The 23,477-nt window shown below is 34.5% G+C and overlaps 1 protein-coding gene across 26 annotated transcripts in view; it reads right to left on the reverse strand.

Annotated features, from left to right (window-relative positions):
• Positions 1–23,477, reverse strand: part of ADGRL3 (adhesion G protein-coupled receptor L3) — a 798,791-nt gene that overhangs the window by 213,677 nt on the left and 561,637 nt on the right. For all 26 annotated transcript variants that reach the window (XM_073237549.1, XM_073237551.1, XM_073237548.1 and 23 more), the window contains one exon: positions 12,607–12,687. In XM_073237549.1, the coding sequence (XP_073093650.1) occupies positions 12,607–12,687 (81 nt within the window). The remainder of the gene's footprint in view (positions 1–12,606; positions 12,688–23,477) is intronic.

Genomic DNA, 23,477 nt, shown 5'->3' on the forward strand with positions numbered 1-23,477 from the left:
AAACTAAAGTTTATCAGTAGAGGAAACTAAAGAATTTAACTATTATTTTAAACAAATATGTGCGCTAACATATGGAATTTTATATTATATATGGTTCACGTTTGTCATCTTCTCAAATTTAAATATAAACAGAACACCTTATATTCTAAAACCCCAAAAGGATGTCAAATTAATTCCATGTTTAAAAAAGTGGCCATCATCGGGAGAAGGAAATTTACAGTAAAAGTCACAGAAATGGATCATTCATTTGTATGGCTAATAATTCCACAGGGAAAACTGATCATAAATTAAGTACCTGACATTCAGTAACAGATGATTATATCTGACATAATGAAGTTCTAATGGAAGGTGTCCGCACACTGCTTGACTATTAAGTGCCCATTTATTGTCCCTGCACCAGGTGTGACAGTGATAGGCTATACAAATCATCCAGAAGAAATGTCAAAATAGGCTCTGCTGATAAAGCACCACACATGTTTATTAACATAGCAGCTTGTCTTAGAACTGGCCCATCTGCTCATTTAAAACAAATCTCTTTCCTATAAATATTTCAGATTTAAGAGCATGACCACTAGTAATAGTTTTAGAGGAATAGGAATGGAAAGGGAAGAGGAGAAAAAGGAAAATAGCTGGAGCTGAAGTAAAAATATTATGCTCTTTCTATTTCCTTAGGTATGTTTAACAGAAGAAGGGGCAGGGAGGTAGCTTTTAATGTGACATTTGCTTTAGATTAGTCCTGCATGAGTGTGGGCCATCAGCAATGGCTCAGGCTCCAGCTGTCGCGGGTGCCAGGTGGGAAATGGCAAATTTCACCAATGTTTTCAAAGTACACATTTCAATAAAAAGCAAAATGAAGTACTCAATTAAGAAAGTCTCCAGAGCTGTAGTTCATATGCATTTAAACTCATCAGAAAATATTTTAGCTGGGTAGATTTTATGAAGAAAAACACTACCAAGGTTAGTTTTTTTTCTTTTTTGGTTGGGGTTGATTTTAAAACTCTGAAGACTTGCTTCTAAAAATCCATCTTCTATAAGATAGCAGCATTACATTTTTACATAACAGTGAAAAACAACAGAATCAAAATTGGACTGTTTACCTTATGTATTTATTTATTTTTCTAACTTTAAGAAATCACAAGTACAAGGCTAAGACATGTTCCATCTGGTATTCCGGGTTTTATATGCTTGCAGTGCAGCCTGTGCACTCTGTTCTTTCTTCAAGAATGGTTTTATCTAACGAACGAGCAAGGGTGCCCTGAGGTGCCCCTCTCAAATGAACACACACATTTGAAATGAAGAAGTACATTGTTCAAACTAGTGAAACAAAGAACAGACATGGACTATTTGGTAACCAGAGGTGGTTTTCACTCTATAGCCTTGGCTTCATTTATTCATTCATTAAAACCTAAATAAAGTGTGGCAGGCATGCCTTTCAGGTTCCAGGAAAGAACTTTATCAGACTCAGTATCACATAAATCCACTAGTCCTACTTTTCTAAAGAAATTACATCTTGGGATAACTAACCACCTGGTGACCAAAGAGCTGATTCAATTACTTCTAAAAGGCTAAAGTTCTCAGTCACTCCTGAAATTATTTTTTACATCTCCTATAGATCAAAAGGAAACAATTTCCAATCAACTCTCATGTTGCGTGAATTTTCAGAGTTAATAACGGGTGATCTTTAGTTTGATCACAAATTACCTTTGTGTTCCAGAACATCATCAATAGTTATGATCCAAATTAGAAATCAAGGAATTATCTTTTATTTATCTCTCAATATGCCCAGCTAACCACCAAGTTCTACTATGCTTTAACTACAATGGATTCTTTTTTCCCACTGTTACTGTCTTTAGTTTGCTTTCTCAAATACCCGTTTATTGAAATAACCTACAGGTTTTCTTTGTTCCCAATTCATCCTAAGCATTGCTGTCAACATTTCTTTGCAAAGTAGTTGTATTAATGACTTCTATGCCTACAATCCTCTCTGGTTTCCTGATATCTGCAAGAGACTTAGAATTGCTAGGCTCATTACACAAATGTCTGTTATATCTGAGTGAGCACCCTTTGGCCAGTTTTTCTCTTCCCAGTTCACACCATATCAATCGTGTACTCTGAAACTTTGTCCAGCTCCAGAGGCAATAACAGACTAACCTGACCAGTATGTTAACAGTCTCACAGTCACCAGCTTAGAGTCTAAAACTATTCTTGTTTTAATAGGATCAAAATTCAGTGTGCCCAGAATGAGAATTTGATACTTTTGGGCTCAGAAAATGGAGTCTTTTCATTGGTTGCCTGGTGACAGTTAATGCTCTTCTTCCCTGCAGGCACTGTGACCCCAGGGACTTACAGGAATCCAGGCATGTGTTCCCTCCATCATGCTACTAAACAGCACAGTGCTTAGTCCCATGGTAATTTGAATTTACTTGTACCTTGGCTATAAATTCCCATTTGTCCACGCTGTATTGGAGTTCATGTGCAGTCTATACTAAGCTCTCTTTTCCCTTCTTAACAGTTCTGAAAAATATCTGCTTTTACCACTTTAACTACTATCTAATTTTGGTTTTTCTTTGAAAGGCCCTGCAGGATCCAACTCCTGCCTCAATACTCTGCCTATATCTGCAGTGCCCCCTCACTATGTTTCAGAAATTATCATGTCCATTATTTATTTTTTTGGTTCACTTATAGTTTTTCTTTTTCTACCCTATCCAGAGTGTATGTTTCATGAGAACAGGAATCTTGATAGACTTATGAACTGTATAACTTTACCAGTGCCTGGCACATATAAGGCTCGGATCCATATTTGCTTAGTGAACAAATGAACTAACACATCATGACTTTTCTACCTCAGGACCTTTGATTATACTTTTCTTCAACTTTAATCATGGTCCACTCACGTTCAATCTTCACATTCAGATCGGTAGTTATCTCTCTAGAGTGGTTCTCTTGATCCCACCTTACATATCTCTAATCATGACCTATTTCTAATCTTGATTGTTTAATCTTTCCCTATTGTTCATCTTTCCCACTTCAAAGTCAGGTCTGTGAGGAGGGCAAACATCTTTCTTGTATATCACTACATCACCAGTTTCTGTAGAGTGCATGGCACATAGTAGTCATTTTTGTTTTTTTGGCCTTACCACAAACTTCAGAATCCAACTCACGCATAAGATGCAACTGCATAGAAAATATTTGTTGAATAATGAATGCAAGTTACTCTTTCAGGAGAACACCGAGAAAAACTGATGTGTAGTTTTATTGTTTGATACATTCTTGAGATTTTAAATGTATAGACAATCATGGACCAAAAAAACTATTTTTTAAATATAAAATGGAATGATGATATTTAAGCCAACAGGAGGATTGAAGGAGGATAAAAACATTGCAAACTTCCTTAAGGACTTATTTTCTTCATTTTACCATGTATGAGCTATACTGATTTTAGACTAGAGCAATAAATAAAGTATTCCTGCTAAATCATATTAAACAATATTTGTATAGCATTCTATAGGGTATGGAGCACTTTCATATATAATAACATATTCAGTAGTTTAGACTCAAAGCTTAGGAACGAGGTTATTAAAATGGCTCTGGGATTTAGCCATCATCAAATATTTAGAAAATTGGGGATATCAGGATAAAACGTAAGCATTAGTATTCAATGTGTCTTCCATGTGATGCCACCCAGGAGAATCTGATGCCAAACTTAATAGGAGTACCTGCTCCAGTGAAGGAAAATGTCTTTTGTTGGATTCTTCAGAACTGGAAATAAGTGCTGGGCCCATAGCTAAAACTAACAGAGAGAAAAGTGTTTCGCAGTACTGACAGAACCGAGTGCCCCTTAGTGTGAAGGCACTGTTGCTCAGGGTGTCGTGGGATGAAGAGCAAAGTCAACCCTCCCCACATAGGAGCACATGCTTTTCACCAGAAAAGGAAACCAAATCCTCTTTCTCCAAGTAGTGATATGTAGGTGGACGTTGTATCTGCAACGGTCCCAGCTCTTACTGTCCAAGTGCAAAAGATGAATCTAGAGGAGAGACTTTTATCCAATCTCAAGCAATTGACTCTAAATGTAAAAGATGTTTTAAAACTTAAGAATTCAACACTATGATTTTTATCATACTTAACTTCTAAACCTATTGTCAAGTGGGCATTGTTATATTAGAGAAGATAACCCTACTGTGGCACGTCTGTGTGTGTGCGTGTGTGTGCTGTGTGGGGTATAACCGAGATCTGGAACCTTGCAATTCTGGGCATTCAGCTGGTGGGGGTGAGTGTGGCTGTCACATTTGGAGGTCAAGGCCTGCTCCTTCTCACCCCATCCCAGGTTTTGGCGGTGACAGTCAACACAACTATTGGCACAAATACTAAGTGTAAAAATTAAGTATTCATACCTAGATAAACCAGCTGTCTGCTCTAGGCATTAAGGTAATTAATTTTTAGGATAAAGGTATAAAATTATTTTCCAGTTATTACCTAAATAATAACATTTTGGAGAAAGAATATTGAAAATCACAAAAATAGGATATTTTATCACAAATAAATTTTAAGAATATTTAGTACCTTAATTTGTATACAATTTATAACACATTATTAGAATGCCTGACTTTTTTTTTTTGTACTAAGATTTCAGATATCTCTTTTGAGAGAAACAGTGACATGTTTTATGGAAAGAGAAGGTCACAGTAGCAGTAGAACAAAGATACTATATTTTACAGAAGAAAACAACAGAAACACAAAAAAATTTATTTGTCACAGGATGGTGAATAGTAAAGTATTCAAACTACTTGTATCATATATATTCTTAAGATGACTATATAGGTGGTAAGAAGTTTTCCTGAAAATATTATACTATGGATGGTAAGATCCCTCATCCCTTGCTGGTATTGTTTTATTACTAACTACTTGGTACGGAATTTAGTTTTGGAAATTAAGTCACAGTTCTCTTTGTATAAGATGAAAAACTGCCAAAGGAGAATTTTATAGATGCTTGCTTTTGTATCTTGATTCCTATATTTAATCCTTGTTGACCTTTTTGAAGTTTATGAACCTCTCTCTGTTTTCAGTTTTTTTTATTCACAAAGTTATGATGATAATATTATCTGCTTCATGGGATTCAGGAAATTAATGAAATAATAATCCTTGTCAAGTGATTAGAATGGGGCTGGGCACAACGTTAAGTGTAAAAATTAAGTGTTCATACATGTCCACTCAAAAAGGTGATACCTGCTGGAACATCTTACAGAATATTATGATTGGCTCTCTTTAGGAATTGGGAATTTAGGAATTGGGAGATTATCCATATCTCATCTGGATAATTTTTTAAAATTTGAACATATGATTTAAGGTTAATTTATATAATAAACATTAGCTATTATTACTACTGATAGCAATACCTCACTAATAAAATGTTGTAACATTTAGAAAATAAAAAGTATTTTCTCTCTGAATGAAATAAAGAATCTGTATTGCCATTCTTTCTGAATAAGACTTACTCACGAGAGTCCAGCCAGTGAGTAATCTGAAAAGAAAGTACCTGCAGGTAGGGATGGGGAGGTGTGAAGTTCAGAGAAATGAACCCTGGTGTCATAGCTGTTCTCAAAACATCTTAATCCAAGAAACTCTCCCTCGTTTTGAACAACAGCTCCAGGGAGGAACCATTATATTCAAGTGAAAGCCCGCTGTCACTGGATCTGACACCAGTCACACTGACCCTGGAGAATGTGGTATTAAGCTTCTATTTAATTCCTTTTGAGGACTAAGAATATGATTCCATCAGCCAATGTGGAAGTAGAATTCAAACTGTTATCTCCTCTCTCATCAGGTTCATTGAGAGACCACCAGGACAAGCTGACTAGGAACCTAACGTGAAAAACCACCAGATTACACTACTCTCTTGCAAAATTATTCTCAATATATGATTTATATACCATAAAGAGGTGTGCAGGAGTATGCTAAGTTGTGGTAAATGACAAATATCTTTTAAACAATAACATATTCGTAAATTATGTCACATTTTATAAAACCCTCATGCTTATTCCTTTTTTTAATCAAAAGTACATTTTACCATTAAGTTTAGAGTTTTTACTTCAATTAAATTCAACCCAAATTCAATTAGTGCTACATATTATAGTAGTATGCTTGATACTAGAAACACAATAATGACCAATAAGTCTAAATGAAAAAGTGATAGGATTTTTATTAGAGTAAATGTAACAATGTTTGTAAAATATTATTTCCTGTTTCTGATACAAGATGCATACTTAATAAATGGGAGTGATGTTTACCATTAATATTAAACAGCTATTCTGTCTGCCACTATCTTGTAGGTGTTCACAGCAGACTTTAGACACAGTGAAAAATATTTAGCATTTACCAGTGTGTGAAAAGGTTTATTTAACATGGCCAATGCACTCTATTATATGCAAGTTCCATTTTTATTCCCTTGGGTTAAGGTTGGATACAGCTAGAGAATTATGTTCTACCATATGTTTGTTAACTAGATAAGTTAGAAAGTACCATAATAAAATATTAAAGAACAGGCCTGGAGACTCAAAAGAATGCCAGATGTCCTGTTCTTATTTTATTTTAATCAATTTTGAATGTTTTTACATTTCACTAGATAGTATCATGTATTAATATGTCTAACTTGTGATGCTAAATCTTTGGCTAGAGCCTATTTTTAATATAGATGCACCAAGCAGTACCATCTGTTTATTTTGAACTTTAAAAAAATATTTTCAGCATGTGGAATTGCTGAATGTAACTCAATTTGCACAGGAAACTTAATGCTTGGCATTATTCTAGTTCATTGATTATGTGCCAATTGAACCATGTTTATACTACTCAGTTTATTATAGAAAAAAAAAGTTAAAAAATAAATGTCATTTTTCAAATGTGCCCAAATATTTTAGCTTTTTCTCAGAGTATAAATTTAACTGTCAACAATTAGCAAATATATAAATTAGTATTAAGCATAAGACTTCTGATTAAATATGAGACCTTGCCTAAAAAATAAGATTTTGCAAAATAAATGCAATACTGCTTTCACCTGCTTTATTACTAGTGGTTTACCATATTGGAGGGTGGAGAGTATTGGTGATTGTCAAATTTTTTATTCATCAGAACATTTAATATATCATCCTTAGTAATATAAAGGAAGGACATTTTTCAGAAGAGAATGTCTTTTCTTGGTTATTCACAGGAATTTAGCTAATTTTAATTGCTAGGGATGTTGTGAAAAATTCCTATAATAGACTGTTAAGTTTACAAAATCCTACACGTAACAATGAAACAAAACAAAGTTTCAACTGAAGAGTGTGACTCCATTATTTGAAACTCAAATTACACATGCCTTTGTTTAGGATTCTAATTCAACTTTCAATACAAACTCCCACACAAACATCCTCATTGAGTGATTCTACCTGTAATACAGACATGATTCTAGGTACCATATTTTGCATTTTTTGTAACTAGGAGGAAAAATAAAGGTCAGGAGAATGGACAGTCAGTGGACATATGACTTTCAAAATGGCAACTGTTAATAAGCCATACTCAGAATTCCAGTGTGCTCATATACAAGTCAGCTACAAATTACCAAAGCAATCTTTCATTTCCCATTATGGTATATAAAATGGGGAAGTATGTCTCAAAAGCATGTAGAACTTATTTGCATAAATGTATAACCAATCTCATTAAATTAACTTCAAAATTATAAGAAACTTGCTTTAATAATGAAAGGTTTGAAAATAATAGTGCTTCTAGATGAAGCTATTGTTTTAAAAGTCTTGATTAATGAGATGCACAGCAAGAAAAATTACTATAATGGTGAATGCTGATTCAGGATCTTATTTTTATTAAGTAGTTTATAGTGAGGGCTGTGACTATTTTTCTATTTATAGTGGCAGCTCTGGTTAATTACCTTGTAATGTATTGTGACATTAATGCACTAGTAAACCACTGAAATTTACACCCTTATTCAGTAATAAAATCTGTAAATTGAAGAATGCGTAAAAAGCCATCGCAGGCATAAATTATGTGACCAAATGCCATGTATGATCACATTAGATTTAAACAATAGAATCTCTCAAGTCTGCTCATTGGTGGGTACATGCCACTGAAATTATATATTGCCTCTATTTTGAAGTTACATTATAACATCTTATTCTAAGCTATTTAGCGACTTGCCACTATATTTCCCATACAGTTACTAAGAGAATGTTGGTCACAATTAAAATGCACACTACTAAAGAGGAAACACATTCCTTAATGTCAGAAATATTTTTGCCCTAAAAACTGATAGCAAAAGTGAAAGAAATCAAGGAATTGAAAGAAGGTAGGATAGTGACATGTGGATTAAAACCAAAATGATTCATAGGTAATAAGACAAAAATGAGATAAAAATATGTGAACATTTTTAGGAATAAGTGTATTATTTTCAGACTAACGTTTGAAAAGACAATTCCAAAGATAATAATTAGTTCATTGCCTCAACTACTCAAAGCACAATTACTATTAAAAAAAGTACCAAGTACATCAAAATAGTTTAGATGAGAACAGAGTGAAATGGCAAAATATGTGAAGCAGTCTGATAACATTTATCAAATAATTCATAATTCTTACTGAAAAGCTCTCTGTGCTAATACTGGAAACTGTATTATTATGTTTAAATGTTGTTTTGTATTTAGAGCATGATGAATATCACAAAATTAGGTATGATTTTCCTGTAAAAATACAGTCAAGTCTGTAAAATACACAAGGAATAAATGTATAAAACACTAATTTCCAAAACATTGACATGCACGTAGACTAGTGGAAATTGGTAAAGGAAGGGAAAAAAAGAGACTAGAGAGAGTCATAGGTGAGTGAGGGAAGAGGAATACTTAGCCATATCTTTCATAATCTTTATACATACATATGAAAATTATAGTAGAAAAATAGAAAAAGGAAACCTAAAAAATTAGCTAATATTAGTTTCCAGGTAGTTCAAAGGACATTACTATATAATCTCACCAAAAAAAAGAACAAAAGCAATTATTGGAGACAGAATTCCAAATTACTTTAAAAAATAATTTGTCTTATTGTACAAATTCAAATAAACACTTATAATATACATTGGAGATTTTCTCTCTCTTGTCTCTTTTTACATGTCTATATATGTCTCTATACACACACATATATACATACACATTGATACAGATATATAGTTCACTTCTATAATTTGACTGCATATAAATATCAACAACAGTGTCAGAATAATTAAAAATAGTAAATGAAGATGAACAGTGGTAGTTGAAAGTTGAAATACTTTGTGGTTCCTAAGTAATGATATTGTATGCTACCTCTACCCCATTTCCAACATTTTGTTTTTAAATGAATTATTAGATAGTTTTTAAGAAAAAAGAGTATAAGATATCTTGCAATGCTATTTTGGTGATTTATACAAACCCTTTATTTATTTAATGAAATGTTCTTTTTTTGAAAACTGTAAGACCGTGGCACACGAGATAGTGACTGTAAATGCAGCTGCCTTAATCACAGAGCTGTGAACATGGTCTCTGGGTCCATGTACATAGAGGAATGACATGAGAACTAGAAGTTATCAAGCCAGTCATTTTAAGGCACACAGCGCAATTTGAGGTAGATCTCAAACAGAGATGACTGATTCCAGTAATTCATTCTTTACCAGTGAATATCATCACTACTTCTACTTTTACTAAGATGGTGCCAATTTAAAGCAAAGCTTTTAACAATGCCTCCTTACCTACTAACTCGTTAGGTCCTACTTTATGCCAAGTATTTGTCAGGCATTTGACTATGTTTCACTCAGCTATCCTAGTAAACTTGCCAGGGTGGCATTTTATCCTTGTTTTACACGTGAAGACAGAAGCTGCCAATGGTCATGCAGGTTTGCCTGGCTCCAAAGCCCACTTTCTTCCCCTGTGCCACAGCAGTGAACCCAAAAGTACAGGGATAGCCACGTTTTAACTGGAAGCTACCAGATGCCACCCTCTATTCTATATTATCCCTAATCCTCACAGAGACACTGTGAAGTTCTTATTTTTCTTCTGTGTAGTAGAGGAAACTAAAGATAAGAAAGGTTTAGAACTCCAAAGTTTAAATTTATTTTAAATAAGTAAATGTATTCATTTAAATAATAAATCCTTTCATTTTATCAGTTTATTTTTATCTTATTTATTCTACATTTATTTTACTCTTTATCTGCCCAGCTATGGTAGTTTGAAATGGCCCACATTCCTTTTCTCTCTGTACCCATGGTCTGTTCTTCTGACTGTGGCTCCTCCATCAGGAACTGGAGCCTGTGTGTGCCCTGGTAAGTCTGGGGTGGGCCATGTGACCTGTTCTGGCCAACGGGATATGGCAAACACGGCATTAGCAGAGTCCTGAAATATACCTGAACTTTGGAACTTGCCTGTTTCTTGCTAGAAACCCATCTCAATGGGAAAGGGCCTCTGCTAGCTGGAAGATGAGAACCACGTGCCTATCACCTCGGACAACATCAGGTGACTGCTGGACATGTGAGCAATTTCCTTCCCTGGCACAAACCACTAGCTTGCTAACTACGAAACATCCAGTCATAGCCAAGTCAGCACACTCACAACTCAACCAACTCAGACCATAATAAATAAACATTAATAAATATTTCCTTTTTTAAACCACTTTGTCTGAAGAACTGAATCATATTAAATTTACCAACTTACACAAATAGGCCTTCATCTTTGGTAGGAACAGCATTCTACTAAGAATTAATGTGTCTAAAATAATGCATCAACTTAAAATTCATCTATTCCTCATGTTGAGGAATGGTGTCATAAGCAGCTAAGCTAAGTTAATCAGTATAAACACCTGGAGGCATTTGTACTCCTTTCCCTGCACATCTTGCATCAAATGCTACCCCTCTTCAGAATATTTCCCAGACCCTGCCGCTGCCACCTGCCTACTCCTAATTCCCAGTCACCTTTCACCTGCACTACTCAAACTGCCTCTGTCTGCTAATCTCTCATCTCCACTGACTTCAGAGATATTTTTCTCCTGTCAGGAATTGATAATTCTATGATGTAACACTTCAATGACTTAGGAATTTCTTTTTTAATTAAAAGTATTTCGTGATTATTTTTTTTCAAGGGTAAAATACAAACTCTTTGGCATGTGATAAAGAATCCTTCATGATCAACCCCATTACGTCTTTCCACCCAGTCTTTCTCTAGACTGCTCTCATTTTACTCTGCACCCAGCACACTTCCCTAAAAAATATTACAACTTCTACATATCCATGTTTTGGCTCATTCTGCTTTCTCTTCCTGGGGCTCTCTTACCATCCCTGCTCCCTTTTTTTCCCTGAAAAATGAGGACACACCCTTTGGAATCTAGCTTGTCACCTTCACTTTCAGTCACTTAGAATTCACTATATGAGTTCCTACTATGTGCTAAGCACAGACAAGTAGCTGGGGGAGACATAACAATCATGACACTCTCTGCCTACAGGAACTTATAGAAGAGAAAGGAAAGCATTCATCCTGCAAAATGAGATACAGTGCCTTTGGTGTAATAACTGAGGCAAGTACAAGAGATGTTTGGAGAACAGAGGAAGGCACTTTGCTCCTCCATGTTTGTAATACACTCTCTGTCTTATGAGTTAGTGTTAAAGTTGATTTGAAGAAAGGAAAGGCTTCACAGAGAAACCGAAGACAAAGCACAGCCTTGACATACTGGTAGGGACTTGCAGGGCAGAAAAGAAACATGGGAGTCTCTTGGCAGAAGAAAGAGTGTGTACAGAAAACAAGCTCAAAAAGTCAGACTTAATGACTTTTATTGTATCAAGTAATTAATACTGTTGAAAATATAAGAAAATGTACGGTGTTTACTTAAAACTGAAAAAAATGACCTTAAGATATTTGGTATTTATAAAGTTAAAAACACATCTGTATTATGTCAACTTTGAACATTCCAAGACATTTTGAAAATCATTAATAAATATTTCTTTAAAAAATCGAAAGAAAATTCTATATTTATATTATGAAATGATAAATGTTACTTTAACTTTTATTTTGCATGCCTAGTTATTTTAAAAAATATTTAAACAGGTGGCATTAATTTAAAATACATGATTTTAATTTATATATTTTAAAAAGTAAATGTTTATATTAACAATTCTACTGACTTTCAAAAAAATAATAAAATATCAAATATCATGTTGCAAGAAAATAAATCTGTCAATATGATTTATATTAACACATCTTAATTTATCAAAGATAGGATTGATGAAGAAGAAACCTAAAAAAGTAACTGTTATCTGGTCATCTCTAAATCTAGGTTGGTCTTTACTAGTCTTCCACTAGTTGAATCACTATGGATCCCTATTTCTTATTATGGTTTACAAACATATTCTCAGATCAGTATTTCACATTTTAGTTTATACATACATAAAACTTTCTGTCAGCAGATTCCTTAAATACCATTTCCCCTCTTTTAAAACAAGCACTGCATTATAAAATATACACTTACAATTACCTTTAATTTCATTTATTACCTTTATCAAAGAATGGCCTGAGTTTCTTTTTCTTTAAATAAATAAAAATAAGAACTTACCTCTAACAGGGGGTCTTTCTAGCTCAGAGTCAAGGTGAATTGGTGGAGAGATGTATGATATCTGTCCGTGGTGTGACTGCCCTGTGGACCAAAGAAGGAAATGTTAAGAATACATCTTTTTACTTTTTTTTAAATGATGTTACATTATCTTTTTTCACACTGAATTAATAGCTATTATAGAGTGGAGACAGATATATCCAAACAGAAACATTAGGTGTCATCCAAACATCAACCAATTAAATCAGCCCTTCTTAAACTTATTATTTTTTGGTTAAATTACAAATTTACTGCAGAATGACACTTTTGAAAATACAATAAGAATGACTTATGAGAAAAGTGAAATGGAAATACTAAAAACAAAAATATTCAAAATGCAAGTCTCCATTTTTTATTGTTAAACAGACATTAAGTACTCTATCAATTTGCTGTTTCTAAACACTCTCAATTTCTGCATTTATTTCATTGCAGATCAGTGATAATCTGCAGATTGGCATCATTTTCAGACAACACTTTGATGGCATTTATTTAGATAGCTTTACAATCTTAGTTAATTTATGTTTTATTTTTAAGATTTGCTTCCATTATTTGAATAGAGAACCACTCCTACCTGCTTATTGTATTTGATGGAAAAACAATAACCACAATATAAAAAGCTGATATATTGATTCATTCTCTTTTCCTTGCAAAGCATTCTGCCAGTTCACATACATATTTGTAATACACTTACTGTCTTATGAGTTAATGTTAAAGTTGATTTGAAGACCAAGATGCTGACTGAAAAAACTGCTAATTTAAAAACAAAAGAATGTTCTATGCTCAGAGTAGCTATAGTTCGTATACTGATGATTCAGTAAGCAATTAGGATTTCAAGGCAAGAAAGCATAATCACAGTCAGTTCAATTTCCAAAGCTACTTTATATAAAGAAGGTTTAGGTAGAACTGGAGGACCCCGACTTTCTACAATGGGAATATGCAGTTATATTTTACACATTTACTATAGCAATTTACAGGGTTGTTAATCTCTTTTCCTAAACAAGGAAAGTTAATGATACATAGATTATGATAACAGTTAGGGTAACCTTCCCGTTTCAAGTAATATTCGACTTGTAATAAACTCTGCTGATTCCTCTTATGAGGCACATTTCAAATAATTAATATGGCTCCCTGTTGGTAGTAGCTGCTGTTACTCCCAGCATTTTTCCAGCTAACGGCAGACACAGTGGAGAGGCTGTAATATACAGAGCCCCTTATAATGGTAACTAAGAATATTGTGCATTCACTGACCATGTTTCAGTGGAATACTAAAGGCACTATTAGAAAAGAAATACGACAGTGATTGTGCACTGTTAGCAGTCTATGTGTAATATAACTTAGTAAAAACTTGAGATTTTCTTAATTACAAAAACACCTGATGTTTATCTATGTTGCACACTTGCTTGCGAAAACATTTTTATTTGCAAGGTCTCATGTCATTACAAATGAATTGATTTGAAACTTCATCAATCTTGCAAATTAAAATAAGAATCTTTCAATTTATATGGGTTCAAAAATAACTTCAGCACATAAAGTACTGATTTCATGTCTAATCAAGAAACACGACTTTCACCACATATAACAGTGATAAATACCATGCACTGATGCATACATCATCTCCTTTCATGCAACTAACATCACTATGAGAATACAAAGGTAGGTACTGTGTTAATATATATACTTTTTTTTTTTCCCCAAGAAACAAGCTGGGGAGATTAAGTAGCTTGCTCAAGCATGTGCAGCTAGTAAACAGCAAGGCCAGCGGAATTTTGACTCCAAATCTGAACAGTTTTCATCTATATTATAATACTATTCTCAAAGAAGTTCTCAGTATCCTAAACCTGGGGAAAAAAAGTGTGTATAGATTTTAGTGATTAAACTCTGAGAAGTAACTGCTTTTCGAACTGTCATCCCTACATACAGTTTGAAGTACAGAGTCCCTTTAAATGCCACGTTTGCTTCTGTTCTCAGGATAAGCATGTAACTTCAATAGAGCACAACAGGGAGGTGTGGGGTTGCACGAGATCACAGCGTGTATACCCTAAGGGAAAAGAGACTATCAAAGAGCCAGCAGAATGGGATGCGCATTATTGAGTCAAGCCCTGAACTCGGTTTGCCATAATTTTCATTTCTTCTTCATAGAGAAATTTAGCAAACTGCAGGCTAGTCTGCGCCAGGGAAAACCGCAGTGGTAAGAACTGAGGCAGACTCTCAAGCCTTCAAGGAAGGGCAGAAATGAATAGATTTTAACCTGGTGACTGAGATTTCTGACATACAGAACAAAAACCTGAAATTATGGAGGTTACTGATGAGTGATTGCATTAATCAAATTCTTAAAAAGATGGATGCTTTACCTTAGATCAGTGGAACTCAAACATGTATCTCCACAAAAACACATAAAGGTAATTAAAACTATTTTAATCTGTGGCTAACTAGGAAATGATTCTTAGGGAGGGAATCACTCATCATCAGGCAGAGCAGAGCAAAACATGGGAAGAGGACCATTTGGAAAAAAAACCCAGTGACTAAGTTCTACGACCTACCTTAAGAATTACTGAAAAAAAAAGTACTGATGGTAAACTTCATTGAAAATGAATATATATACATTTGTCATAGACATTATGGTGAGCGACGTGCAATAAAAAAATGTGAATGGTTCAAAAAGAGCTTAGGAAGAGAAAAATTGTGGCAAACACATACTGTTTTTAAAGATTCTACTAGACTCCTCTTAGACAGGGAACACACCAGCTCTCATTGATCACCTTCTCCACTAGCTCTACCACCTTACACTGGACTTGCCTGGTTACAGAAGCTTTAAATGCAAATATGCAATGTGTTTGTTATTTTTGTCCTTACTTTCCAAATATTTTGTCTTAATATTTTTAAACAGATCTTCATTTGCTTTAATTTATATTTGGTTATAAGATTATTTCACTATGTGTTCTTTTTATCCCATTTTGAGTGAAATTTCTTGATAACCTTTATTGGACTTTTTTGGTGGTTACTGTTGGAATAATTAGTTATCGACTTTGGTCTTAGCTCCTTAGCGCTACATGTTCTGATGATAACTTCTGGTTACCTTCTTCGCTCTTTATTTCTTACATGAAATATACTCCTAAGTTAAGATTCATCTATTATACTCTTTTATTTAATTATTTTGTGTTGTGGAATTTAAATTTTAAAGATTGATTTTATAGGAAATGCAATTTAGGAGACAGAGTTTCTTGGCATTGCTACTCACCTGTCATTTAATATTAAATTCCAACTAAGTACTTACTAAAGGAGTAAACAATGCTTAAAGACAGATTTCATAAAAGAATTAAATGGAGAGAAAAAAGCCTCATAGTTTGTTGCTAAGGGGTCTAGAAGAACAGTGGCAATAAGGAAAAAGGTGGGTAGCTTATGAATTCATTTTTATTCATTTTTAGTAGGTAAAATGATAATTTGCATGGAAATAGCAAATAAATGTGTATTTATGTGTACATCTATGCGATATATCTATGCTGATATATAATTTACATACGATACAATTCACCAATTTAAAGTATACCATGTTACTTAGTACATTCACAGAGTGGTGCAACCACTACCAGCATCAATTTGAGTCCATTTTCATTGCCACGAAAAGAAATCCCAAGCCCATTAGCGGTCACTCTCCATTTCCTCCCAACTCACCTCAGCCCTAGGCAACCACTCATCTTTCCATCCTTACAGATTTGCCTATTCTGGACATATAAATGGAATTTATATAGATGGAATTACAGTAGTCCCCTGGAGAATATGTTCCAAGAACCTCAGTGGACACCTGAAACCATGCATAGTACCAAAACTTACATATATCAAGCTTTTTCCTATACACACGTACCTATGATAAAGTTCAATTCATAAAATAGACACAGTAAGAGATTAGCAATATTACCTAATAGTAAAATAGAACAGTTGTCACAATATACTGTACTAAAAGTTAGGTGAATGTGTTTTCTCTAACTCACCCTCTCAAAAGATTTTATTGTACTGCATTCACCTTTGTTGTGATGATGTGAGATAATAAAATGCCCACATGATGAGATGCAGTGCAGTGAATTACAGAGGCATTGTGATACAGCATTAGGCTAATACTGACCTGGGGACAGGTCATCCACCAGGAGGAAGATCACCTGCTTTGTGATCACCAGTAACTGAAGCAGAAAAGGAAGCCACAACTGTGGGGAGACTACTGTTTACAACTATATGGGCTTTTGTGATCAGCTTCTTTCCCTCAGTATGTTTTTTAAGGCTCATCCATGGCGTAGCCTGAGTCAGCACTTCATTCCTTTCTGTTGTCAAATTATATTCCATTGTACAAACCTACCACATTTATTTAACATTCATCAATTGATGGGTATTTGGGATCATTTCTACTTTCTAACTATTTGAATAATGTTGCTATGAATCTTCATGTACAAGTTTTTATGTGGACATCTGTTAACATTTTTCTTGAATTTTATACCTAGTAGTGGAATTACTGGGTTATATGGTAACTTTAGCTGAAAACATTTGAGAACTGTTAGTCTGATTTCCAAAAACACTGTGTCATTTTATTTTTCATTATAAGTATATGAGGGTTCCAGTATCATGGAGATGTTTTACAGGTTGTTGTTTTTAAGGTGGTAGTGCAGTTAAGTCAAGGCTGATTGGATTTTTAAATAATTAATATTTAAAGAATTGTGAAATTTTGGAAGGGAACAATCTCCTCAAATGAATATGGAAAGATGAAACAGAGGGGTTTTGGGTCAGAAGTTGTATAATTCATCACATGGAGAAAGTAGGAGGAAATTGATCCAGCCAAAAAAAAAAAAAAAGAGCAGTTTATATTCTGAAACAAGAATCCAGAGTCAGGTATGCAAAAAATATAGAAATTTTAAGGGTGCTGGTGAGTAGATTCCACCACTATAGCAAAACACCAAAGGTCATTATGGATTCTGGTTAAGTCATTATTTTTCTATATTCAATCTCTTTTTTAATTTCCATTTAATTTCTATTCCATTGAGGAATCCTGTGCAATTTTTACCACAGTTCAAATACATAAAAGACTTGACCAACATTAGGAACAAGAAAAGTCTTTTATCCTCTCATTTTTCTGCTGTCAATACTTGTCTATCATAATGCAGAAATATATTTTTAGAACTGCAGAATTTGGAGTGAGAGACATTTGATAGCTTATAGTCTCAAACCTACATTTGAGAATGAGGAAACTGACATCCTGAGAAATTGGTGACTTTAGAAAGTTAAATCAAGGTAGTGGTTGTCAAATGTGATGTCAAAGGACAGTAAGAAAAGGGATGCTAACCTGAAGAAGAAAACTGCTCAGTCTTCATCGTCTCTTACCTCGGAAGTCTTCCTTAGTGAGCCTTTATTTCCAAGCGGCATGGATGATCTTTCAGGTGTAATGAGACATTAAAATGGTTGAGAACTATTTATTTATGAGCATATATGTTTTTTCTCCATAAGCCTATGTCTACAAACATAACAGGACATCATGCCTGGGGTACAGAGCTCCTGTGTGGATGTCCGGGCCCTGCCACTTTTTAACCATTTAACCATTAGCCATGTAACTTATTAGCCAGCAACCATTAAGTTGTTTAACTTCTCCCTGCTTGAGTTTCCCCATTTGTATAATGGAGATGATAATAACACTTAACTCATAAGGGTGTTTTGATGATTAAGTGAACTTATACGTATGTAGTAATTAGAGCAAGGCTTGGGATATATTAAAGTACTTAGAAATTTTAGCTGTTATTACTATAAATTCATTTCATTCATTAATTCATCAACCAATATTAGCTGAGTACATAACACATGACAGTGACTTTCTAGGTGTCTGGCACTCATGCAACATTCTAAGGGTAATGGAAACAAATTAGAACAGTCTAAAGGGGATCTGGAGTAGGATGGGCAGGTCGCAATTTTAAAAAGGGTAGGCCTAATTTAATTTCCATGAACAGCATTTAAAGAGTTCAAGAGAAGAAAAGAGAAAATATCTGACTTTTATAGGAAACTATAAAAAGATAAAAGTAGAGATAAGGGCCCAAACCTAAATTTAAAATTTAAGAATGAGTGAAATTGGCTGGTAACAGATGCTTTTTACTCAAATATTTATTTCAAATTTTATAGATATTAATAATGTCACCAATAACCAATAAAAATAAGGAGGCATAAATAAAATACAGAGAAATGTAATTGGGAAAATGAACAACTTTCTTACTAAAGTAAAAACAAACTACCATAAAGCCCCCATTGGTTTCTCCAGTTATACCATCTTTCAGCTCAATATCTTTTCTCATTTTCTATACAGTGTTATAAACAAATTTAAAAGTTTATGGCTCTCCAGGCAGATTTTATGCCTTCTTTTTGTCTGTTTGTTTACTACTGATCTTGAATATTTCCTCTAGAGATAGGACAATAAAAGAGACCTTACATTCTTGCTCCTATGTTTTTAAATGATATTATCACTTTCCTTTTACAACCTTTAGTGGAGTAAGTTACATCTCTGCATCTCTCTGCCCTATGATAATCATGATTCATGTGGAATGAGGAATCTTACATTAAATTACATCTAAGAATGTCATATGAAGTTTTTCAAATATTCTGAAAGCAGCTAAGTCTCCTCAAAGAAGAAAAGGAAAACCTTTAATTTCTTGTTGAAAATAATCTCAGCTACTGATAAAGAATAGCAGAGGACATTGTGCTGTCTGTGCTGATGGAAAACCGGGCATGCCTAGCATTGTAAAAATTTGCTTTTTTTTTTTTGTCTTCACATCCCAGTCTGACTATACCCATCCAGCATTTATAAAGTCAGCTTTCAGATGTAAACACCAATCAAAAGTAATCATCAAAGAAAAGAGTTGTAAAAAGTTGCCAACTTGTTACCTATCTTTTCACTCTGGTTTCCTTTTCTCCCTTCATCTTATTACTCATACTTATTTTCAGTGAATTTAGTAAAATATGAGGTAGCAGAGGAACAACGACATGCTTGACTTATTGAGACTATGAAGCCATTAATGGAGGCACAAAGGTCACAGATGGGCTTCTTCCCAGTGGGTATTATCTGCCATACAGAAAACAGATGGAGCAATTTAAGGCAAAGGTAACTTTCCCGACTGTGTGTATTTCACTCAGCAAATATTTTGTCAGCACAAATATTTTTGCCACTCGTTGGTGGCCCACATTAACAATGCCATGTGAACAACATAGTATAATCCCTCCACCAAGAGGTTTCCGTTTAGATATAGGATTAAGCAACTACAGGGGAATAGACGTGTATGAACCATGGCAGAGGTGAGAGCAGAGCACCACGACAGCATCTCCTGAGGTGAGAGATGCGGGCACACGCGCGGGAGAAGGCGGCGGGAAGGAAGCACACGCCTAGTCCAACCAAGGCCGCTGGCAGGCGAGGGGCGGCAGGAAGAACACGGTGGGCCCAGCTTCCGGGTCACAGGAGCAGGAGGGAAAGGGGGCAAAGAATCGTCAGTGGAAGGTGGGCAAAAAATATTTTTTGACTAAAAAATAATTAAAGTTTTCAGAATGTACAAAAAAAAAAAAAGAAAGAAAAAAAGACTAAAGACCATGAGTATCAACAGTGGTCCACTGCTTAGCTCCCTCCTGCCACGCCCCCTTCCTCATCCCAGAATATTTTGAAGCCAGTCTCAGGCTTCATATAATTTCATCTGTAAATTATTTAAGTATGTATCTATAAATTAGGGGAGTTTTTTAAAAATGACCATAATGATACCTAAGAATTGTGAAGCTATAGTATGAAAAAATGAATTTAATATCAAGATCCTTAAGGCAATTGTCAACAGGAAATCAAGTCTGAAGGAAATAAATCCTCTTAGCCTGCAAAACAGCCAATTGGTCCTAGTGTTGAAACTATGTTGGGCTGAAGAATGCTTTTTATTTGTGATAAATTTCAAGTGCTTATGGATATAGGGGACATCTATTCCATAAAACCATACAAATGCTTTCCTTTCTTTTACAAGCATAAAAATGGTCTTGGTATTTAAATGACAAACATTGAATTTTGGAAGCATCACTTCAAAAATTATTCCATGAATTTTCAAAGATCTACTGTAACAAGCATTACAACAATTAATTGAAAAATAAAAAATAGAAAACTACATCAGAGCATTTACCTTCCCTGAACTTCTAGTTGTTTTTTTTTAAGTAATCCCTCAGAAATAAACAGGAATGAACATATTAGAAAACTGAAGATCATATTAAGAAAATAGTTATTTTCCAAGAGCCTAATACTAAGAAGCACATGTGAGGTCAATATTGTTTCCTATTTTTAAAAGGCAATAACTAAAGCTCCAGAAGGTTAAGTGCATTTTCAAAGGTTACATAACAGTGTGTGTGGGAATCAAGTTTCAAATCCAGAGACCACATTCTTACTATATAGCTCACTGCCCCCACATCCTATAAATACACCCACAGGGGTGGGAGGAGAAGGCAAATATACTATGGTTTCTGAAACATTAGAAATTTTTAGTTCTTTGTTTCGAGGCTACCTAAAATTAAGTATTTACATTGCTAAAAGATTAAGTCACAGAACAATCATGGTTCTAAAATTACTTTTCTCAGACAATAAGCAAAACACCATGTTCTGCTTAACAAGAGAGTAGGCATATTAGTCCTCTCCTGGCACTTAAAAGAAACTTATTTTAATGGATTTCTTTGAAAGGGTTAAGTAATACAGATCTTGAATTACTGTGATTTCCAAAAGCTGGACAAAAGATTTGAAGTGAACCTCAAATCCTGTCCACACAACACACAAACATCTTCTCTCTTTTAATATCACTGTACTGAGCTCATGTTTTGCACACAGTAAGATAAGAAAATATTCTACTCTCCAAGACGTTAACACTCAGTCTAATTCCACTGAGGGTATGAGTGCTCTGTGGGAAGCTCTGACAACGTAGATTAGAAAAGTCAAAATTTGGGTAAGATAGGCAAACCTAAACAGCAGAACTGTGATGTTATTAGCATGGACTAAGGGGTCAGTAATTCCAGTTGGTCAATTAACATAGGAGATGAAGAGGCTGCTCCTGAGCCCCCTTCTCTGCCAGATTCCTTCTGATTAAGGAATTGAGGTCACCTTAGATATTCTGCTTACAGCTGCGGGAGGCAGAATAATGGTTCCCCAAAGACACCTGCTTCCTAATCCTGAGAACCTGCGATATGCTGCCCTAGATGGCAGAAGGGACTTTGCAGATGTGATTCAGTTTGAAATGGGGAGATTATCCTATCTGACCATGTGAGTTCTACAAAGTGGAAAAGGAGGTGATTCATTGTGAGAAAGACCAGACAAGGCCTTGCCAGCTTTGAAGATGGAGGAAGGGGACCAGAACCGAGGAATGCTTCTGGAAGTTAGGAGGCTTCCCAGAGTCTATGGAAAGAACTGATTTTAGTCCAGTGAGACCCATGCTGAGCTTCTGTTCTGGAGAACTGTAAGATAATAAATTTGCATTGTTTAAACTTCTAAGTTTGTGACAATTTGTTCCAGCAGTGACATAAAACTAATATACAACATACCAATTGGTATTTATTTCAATTCTAAAAAAATCCTGTTCTTAAATTACTAAATTATTAAATGTACTAGTTATTTGAATAAATACTATATGTACATGATATATATTCAACTTTGACAAAATAATAGCATCTAACCAACCTGGTGATCTCTTATAGGCAATTTCTTTTTCCAAGAATCTTGTATATCTTTCTGGAGTTATTCAATCCCTTATTACACACACATACATACACAGAGACACATATGTGCACACACATACACAATCACACATATATTTATTTGAATTGTTGGCATATTAAACCACACTAATATTCTGCATGCTGGCAAGCCTGCTCTAAAACGTAATTCTAGAGCTTCAGTTCTTTAACCATGACTTTCTAACACATATAGATCTCTGCAATAAATTATTAAGAATGTACCTACAAAGTCACCAAAGGCACAGGTAATGTGACTTTCTAAAATCAGAAATATGAGAACATTTATTAAGGCAATTTAATACCTTGATTCCAACTAAATGATAAGCATAAAACACAACTATATACAATAAGATGGTTAATTAGACAAAATAAAAAATCAAAGAAGCAGGATGGTTTCTTTAGAAATTATCTAGCCTAACTGCTGTGATTTACAGAGGTCGAAATAGGTCCAAGACTTAGCACAGACATCAGATCACCCTCTATTTAAGGACAGAGGTAGATATAGGATAAAAGTTATGTGACTACTAGTTATATGCTCTTTCCTCTATTCCATCTCTTTATCTTTTTTCTTTTTATTATGACTTTATCTTTTTAGAGAAGTTTAAAATTTACAACAAAAATTAAAAGGAAGGTGCAAAGATTTTCTGTATGTCTCTTGTCTCCCAGAACCAACAGCCATTATCAATATCCCCCACCAGAGTGGTATATTTGCTTCAGCTAATGATCCTACATTGTGACATCATTATCATCAAGTCCCTAGGTTACCTTAGGGTTCACTCTTGGTGTTGCAGATTCTGTGGGTTGGACAAATGTATAATGCATGTGTCCATCACTGTGGTGTACTTTTATACATCATATTGTATGTTCATCATAGAGTGCATTTTCATTGTCCTAAAAATCCTCTGTGCTGTTCCTAGTCATCCCTCCCTTTGCTCTCTTTATCTTTTTATTTTTATGATAGAATACGTACTAAGTATAGAAACTTGGTTGGCTAACAAAATGGTGCTAGGAATGCTGCAATATAGGAAAATGAAGTTGTGTATAAAACTTAGTTGTGTATAAAAGATTTAGAATCA

This window comes from Manis javanica, chromosome 5, assembly GCF_040802235.1.
Source record: "Manis javanica isolate MJ-LG chromosome 5, MJ_LKY, whole genome shotgun sequence".
Classification (NCBI taxonomy): Eukaryota; Metazoa; Chordata; class Mammalia; order Pholidota; family Manidae; genus Manis; species Manis javanica.